Consider the following 7130-nt stretch of genomic DNA (forward strand, 5'->3'; position numbering starts at 1 on the left):
TTTATGATATACCCCCTTTTAAAACTAAAGACTACATGAAATGGTCTGATGAGAACTTTAATTACATTGAAACACGTTCTCTGCAAACGCTTCGACTAGGGAGCAATTCTGCAAGTCGAGAGCTCCATTTGGCTGCTTTCGTAACGGCTGCACTAAACCAGTATTTACTGATGGGGAACGTCGACCACCTGTGGCGTGGAGTCTCACAGAGCAGAGAATAATTGCAGAACACTGCCACCTCAGCCTATAACAAAAACACTCGTTTATTATCACCATAACCGTCTAATAACACCCCACAGCATCCAGATTTCTTATTTTTAAGCACTACAGGGAAAAAGCAAAGCTAATATTCTGTACTTCCACGACTGCATGTGTCCACGAGTCACCGCAAAGCTTGTGAGAAGGTGACATGTTCTTGCAGCTTTGACAGGCCTGTAAACAATTTATTCACCCATTTTCTTTCTGGCAGAAGCCCTGCCTGCTGTTCTTCCTCAATATTTTCCATAAAACATCTTTAACTAATGCTTCAAATCAATTCATCACCTCTATTTCATGATGTGCTGTTATCATATTTGGTCTACCATGGATATAAATGTCCAAAATTGTACCACTGGCTCAGTCTTGCTCTTTGATGTTGAATAAGGGGAATAGGATAAGGTTCATTACTGGCATTGATGGTTCCATGAAGAACCTTTAATATCTATGGAACCCTTCCATTAAAAAAATGTTCTTTATGGTGGAAAAAGGTTCTTTACACTAAGAAAAAATGGTTCTTTTAAGAACTGTTTACTGAAAGGTTCTTTGAGGAACCAAAACTTGTCATTCTATGGCATCACTGCGAAAACCCTTTATTTCGAGGAGTTTAGATACACATTGAAAGCGAAAGAACACTTACACGGACACTGGCCATCACACCTCAAAGGATGGTCATCTCGATACAGTTTCAGACGAGTGAGAATGGCTCTGTCGTTCCTGCCAGAGCCGGTCAGATGGGCGCAAATACACACATGCAAATGCATGACGGAGCAACAGGGATGTGGTGCTTTGTGTTGATATGTCCTTGGTGAGACAGATGCCAATGTGATAAATGAGACATGGGATGAACTTTAAAGGAACACTCCACTATTTTTGAAAATAAGCACATTTTCCAACTCCCCTAGAGTTAAACAGTTGAGTTTTACCGTTTTCGAATCCATTCAGCCGATCTCCGGGTCTGGCACTTTTAGCTGTAGCTTAGCATAGATCATTGAATCTGATTAGACCGTTAGCATCTCGCTCAAAAATGACCAAAGAGTTTCTATATTTTTCCTATTTAAAACTGCAGCAGGCGCAATGATATTACGCAGCGCCTGAAAATAGGCTATAGGGGAATAGTATTTTAAAGGAACACTCCCCTATTTTTGAAAATAGGCTCATTTTCCAGCTCCCCTAGAGTTAAACAGTTGAGTTTTACCGTTTTCAAATCCATTCAGCCGATCTCCGGGTCTGGTGGTAGCACTTTTAGCTGTAGCTTAGCATTGATCATTGAATCTGATTAGACCGTTAGCATCTCGCTCAAAAATGACCAAAGAGTTTCTATATTTTTCCTATTTAAAACTTGACTCTTCTGTAGTTACATCGTGTACTAAGACCGACGGAAAATGAAAAGTTGCGATTTTCTAGGCCGATATGGCTAGGAACTATACTCTCATTCCGGCGTAATAATCAAGGAACTTTGCTGCCGTACCATGGGTGCAGCAGGCGCAATGATATTACACAGCGCCTGAAAATAGGTTAACTTCCGTCAACATAACCAACGTGACCACCTGCTTGCACAGGGAGCGTGCTGGGGACTATTTTCAGGCGCTGCGTAATATCATTGCGCCTACTGCACCCATGGTACGGCAGCAAAGTTCCTTGATTATTACTATTATATGTCATGAGGTGACATTTTTAATTTAACAATTAAAGGGATAGTTCAGCCAAAAATGAAAATTGTGTCATTAATTACTCACCCTCATGTCGTTCTAAACCCGTAAGACCTTCGTCTTGTCATTCTATGGCATCACTGCGAAAACCCTTTATTTCGAAGAGTTTAGATACACATTGAAAGCGAAAGAACACTTACACGGACACTGGCCATCACACCTCAAAGGATGGTCATCTCGATACAGTTTCAGACGAGTGAGAATGGCTCTGTCGTTCCTGCCAGAGCCGGTCAGATGGGCGCAAATACACACATGCAAATGCATGACGGAGCAACAGGGATGTGGTGCTTTGTGTTGATATGTCCTTGGTGAGACAGATGCCAATGTGATAAATGAGACATGGGATGAACTTTAAAGGAACACTCCACTATTTTTGAAAATAAGCACATTTTCCAACTCCCCTAGAGTTAAACAGTTGAGTTTTACCGTTTTCGAATCCATTCAGCCGATCTCCGGGTCTGGCGGTAGCACTTTTAGCTGTAGCTTAGCATAGATCATTGAATCTGATTATGAGAGCTCTCTGACCCTCCCATAGACAGCAATGTAATGAACATGATCAAGGTCCAGAAACATAGCAAGGAGATCAGTAAAATAATCCATGTGACATCAGGGGTTCAACCGTAATTTTACGAAGCTACGAGAATACTTTTTGTGTGCAAAGAAAACAGAAATAACGACTTTATTCAACAATTCGTCTCCTCCGCATCACCGTAGCGCCATTTTGGAGAGTATCCACTGAACGTAAACATCGTATGCTGTTCTGTGTCAGCTGCGTCACGAGGATACATTGTTTTTGTTCAAATCAAAGTGTAATCAATGTAGAAAACATCCAAAATGGCGATAGGGTGACGCGGATGAGACAAATTATTCAATAAAGTCGTTATTTCTGTTTTCTTTGCGAACAAAAAGCAATCTTTGTAAAATTACGGTTGAGAACGACATGAGGGTCAGTAATTAATGACAGAATTTTCATTTTGGGTGAACTATCCCTTTAAAATAAAAACGTATGTATTGTATATGTATTTATTGTATATTATATACATTAAAATATTGTACAGCTTCAGACAAATTGGAATATAGTGCAGACATGTACTAGTATGTCATCTAATATTATTATAATCATTTTATTTATTTAAAACAGGAAAACAGGAGCATGAACATTCTCCTAAAGTTCTCTTTTGTGTTCAACAATGGAAGCCATATGGATTCGACTTTCTTTGTCATCATGTTTTCATTCTTAGGTGAACTATTGTTTTAATAATCGCACAAATCCGCAAAGAAAAATCCCATCTTCAGGCTTTCTGTAGGATGTATCAAATGTCAGAGGCACATTATTGAGAAAATCCTGAATAGATTGCTTGTCCCTGTTTTACACTCTCCTTCTGATTCTCTCATCTTTCTTTTCTTCTCTTAAGATGTCTCAATCCAGACCAGCGGTCACACAGCAGCCTCTTGCTCCTGACATATGGACCACTCGTGCATTTCCACAATAATCTCTGCGGCTAAGATGACAAACACTTTTCACTGCAAGAAGCCATACAACTTCACAGTCTCACAATAATATTTCTTCTTACAAAACAGAAATTCACCAGACTTTTCCTGAAAACACTGCCCACGCACTGTGTATCACCAAGGGAACGAAAACAATGCTGATAATTCAGTGAAAGACAATGATGTTTACAACTTCTGGTTGGAAAATCATGTTAGTAAATGCCACATCAATCTTTCCTTATTTCCTGTGTAAAGCAATAATGAATGAGAATTATGTAGACTAAATGACAAAATATGAACCCCTCCCTCTGCCTGGAATGCTAAAATGGTATTCTGACTGAATGTGATCTGTAATGATGCATTTTGGGAATGACAGGACAGCATGGCACTGACTTGAGAATTTAAATAAGGCGAGGTGGAAAAAAAAAATGTCTTCAATAAAGAAAATCAAACCCGCAGTTTGTCTTTTTCAATATGTACATGCACAAGTCATTAACGACTTTTGCATTGATATGAAAGGCCAGACTTTGATACCTGAAGACAAATTAAATAAGAACAACAAAAAGTGCAGCTAACAAGCTGTTTTCTTAGTCCAGCGCTCATTTTTAACTAGTGCTGCACAATATTAGAAAATAATATAGCAAAAATTAGTTTTCTGTGATATAAAGTGTGAACTCTTTTACTCAAGTTCTCAATAGGCCATATCAGGGTTATTATAGTTAACTCAAACTAAAACCATGAAGGGAAAAATAAATCTGATATTTGAAACAAACGTGGACAACAAATGTTTAATAAATAAATAAAATAACATAAAAGTAAGAAAGCAACATTGCTCACTTTAATTTAGATGAACTTGATTTATTAAAATAAACTAAAAATATATTTAAACGTTTATTTAAAAAATAATATTACAGGCATTAATATGCATTAATATTAAGGCATATAAAAAACGGCTAAGACTGGCAAAAGCACACAACAAAATTACTAAACTTGATATATATTTAAAAAATAATATTACAGGCATTAATATGCATTAATATTAAGGCATATAAAAAACGGCTAAGACTGGCAAAAGCACACAACAAAATTACTAAACTTGAACTAAAATTAAAATGAAAACTGACAATATAACATTTAAAATATGAATAAATATACTAATAGTATCTCAATGATAATAAAATAACACAGGGCCACATTCTCACTATTTTGACCCATTCAATATGGTAATAATAATAATAATAATAATAATACTATACTGTAAAATAGAAAAACAGAGTATTAAAATTATAGTACAACAGTAAAACCAATATTTCCCAGTCAATTTCGATTTTCAGTGTCACACTGTAAAGATCTGGTTAAAACCCCCACTCTTAATAACTTTAAATATCAAATAACATAAATGAATAAGCATAATTAATGGATGAATGAATAATGAATAGACAGATGAACCAAAGAATTAACTAATTAATTAATGAAAGAACAATATGGTGCCAACATATAGAATAAATGAGCAGATACAGCTATCTAAACTAAAAAAAAAAAAAAAGAATAATAATTTCTAAATATCTATTTTACACATTCAAATTTTTTCTTGGCTGGTAAAAACACTGGAAGCCAGTGGCAAAACTAGGTCATCACTCCCATCATAATCAATGAAGCTGTCCACACTGCTACACTTGTAGTGTAGACAACATCATTGATTCAAACAGCACTGATCTAGTTTTGTCACATTGCAATGCATCACTTGCTTTCACTGCAACACTTCTGCATGCATTTGAGTAGAAATAATGTGAAAGGCGCTGAAACTATCCTGAAGGAATCCTGAATGTGAGTCAATGCACACACCTCATACGACGGCTGAAGTTACAGCACTGCTCAAGTCAAAGCTTTGATGTCTGACTCAATACTTGTCAGTTTGAGACCGTTAGAGGCTCAACACCAATAGCCTACCTTTTTTTTTTATAGATAAAAAAACATGTTTTTTTTTCTTCTTTTCAAAGTATATTTTATATTTCTTTTTTTTTCTCAGATTGTTTTAATCTATTTTTATTTATTTATTTACTTCTTCTGATTTATACTACCAGTCAGATGTTTCGAATAAAAATTAAAGTCTAAAGCTTTATGCAAATTTCGTTTTTTTTTTTTTTTTAGTTTTTTAAACTCACAAATAATGCTATTATTTATTTTAAAAATACAGTAAAAGCAATAATGTGAAATATCATTACAATTTAAAATAACTGTTTTCTACTGCAATATATTGTATATATTTTATATTTCTTTTTTTTTCTCAGATTTTTTTAATCTATTTTTATTTATTTATTTACTTCTTCTGATTTATACTACCAGTCAGATGTTTCGAATAAAAATTAAAGTCTAAAGCTTTATGCAAATTTCGTTTTTTTTTTTTTTTTTAGTCTTTTAAACTCACAAATAATGCTATTATTTATTTTAAAAATACAGTAAAAGCAATAATGTGAAATATCATTACAATTTAAAATAACTGTTTTCTACTGCAATATATTGTAAAATGTAATTTATTCAGGTGATCCAAGGCTGTATTTTCAGCATCAATACTCCAGTCTTCAGTGTCACATGATCCTTCAGAAATCAGTCTAATACGCTGATTTGATGCTCAAGAAACATTTATTATTATCAATGCTGAAAACACTTTTCGCTACTTAATATTTTTGTGGAAAATGTAATGCGCCACCAAACAAAACAAAACAAAACAAAGCAAAGCAAAACAAAAAACAAAGCAAAGCAAAGCAAAGCAAAGCAAAGCAAAACAAAACAAAACAAAAAGCAAAACAAAGCAAAGCAAAGCAAAGCAAAGCAAAGCAAAGCAAAGCAAAGCAAAGCAAAGCAAAGCAAAGCAAAGCAAAGCAAAGCAAAGCAAAGCAAAGCAAAGCAAAGCAAAGCAAAGCAAAGCAAAGCAAAGCAAAGCAAAGCAAAGCAAAGCAAAGCAAAGCAAAGCAAAGCAAAGCAAAGCAAAGCAAAGCAAAGCAAAGCAAAGCAAAACAAAACAAAACAAAAAGCAAAGCAAAACACAAAGCAAAGCAAAGCAAAGCAAAACAAAACACAAAACAAAGCAAATCAAAGCAAAGCAAAGCAAAACAAAACAAAACAAAACAAAACAAAGCAAAACAAAACAAAACACAAAACAAAGCAAAGCAAAGCAAAACAAAACACACAAAACAAAACAAAAATGTGTTCAGCAATGTCATGTTAAATTAATCAAAAATAATAGTAAAAACATTTATAATGTTGCAAAGGTTTTTTGATTAAAATAAATGCTGTTCTTTTGAACTTTCTATTTTTCAATGGGTCCTAAAATATGTGTAATGGTTTCCACAAAAGTATTAAGAAGCAAAAACAGTTTAGCATTAATAATAAGAACCATTATTAGTAACTGAGCAATAATCGGCATATTATGATTTTTAAAGGATCATGTGACATATATATATATATATATATATATATAGAATGACTGTTCACTACTGTATGTCTGATTTGAGCCGATCCTTACGTATTCTGTTCTGCAGAGTGGATGAAGATCTTTTTCACATGTAGCAGGAAAAAAAGTTTTAGGTTCAGTTAAACTCTCGCAGATTATGTAAGTGGGGAAAGAAGGCTGCATTCTGCGTTGTGAAGCTATGTATGTTTTTTTTTTTT

At 34.5% G+C, this 7130-nt stretch overlaps 2 protein-coding genes across 2 annotated transcripts in view; one reads left to right on the forward strand and one right to left on the reverse strand.

Annotated features, from left to right (window-relative positions):
- The window catches only part of LOC107719706 (amphoterin-induced protein 3-like), a 17338-nt gene extending 13661 nt beyond the window's left edge, over positions 1–3677 (forward strand). The window contains exon 3 of the mRNA XM_016527194.1: positions 3383–3677. Coding sequence (XP_016382680.1) covers positions 3383–3460 — 78 coding nt within the window. The 3' untranslated portion in view covers positions 3461–3677. The remainder of the gene's footprint in view (positions 1–3382) is intronic.
- LOC107719710 (E3 ubiquitin-protein ligase RNF123-like) overlaps positions 1–7130 on the reverse strand; it is a 146096-nt gene that overhangs the window by 65589 nt on the left and 73377 nt on the right. The gene's annotated exons all lie outside the window — the stretch shown is intronic.

Source organism: Sinocyclocheilus rhinocerous, unplaced genomic scaffold (assembly GCF_001515625.1).
Source record: "Sinocyclocheilus rhinocerous isolate Xijiao unplaced genomic scaffold, SAMN03320098_v1.1 scaffold331, whole genome shotgun sequence".
NCBI lineage: Eukaryota > Metazoa > Chordata > Actinopteri > Cypriniformes > Cyprinidae > Sinocyclocheilus > Sinocyclocheilus rhinocerous.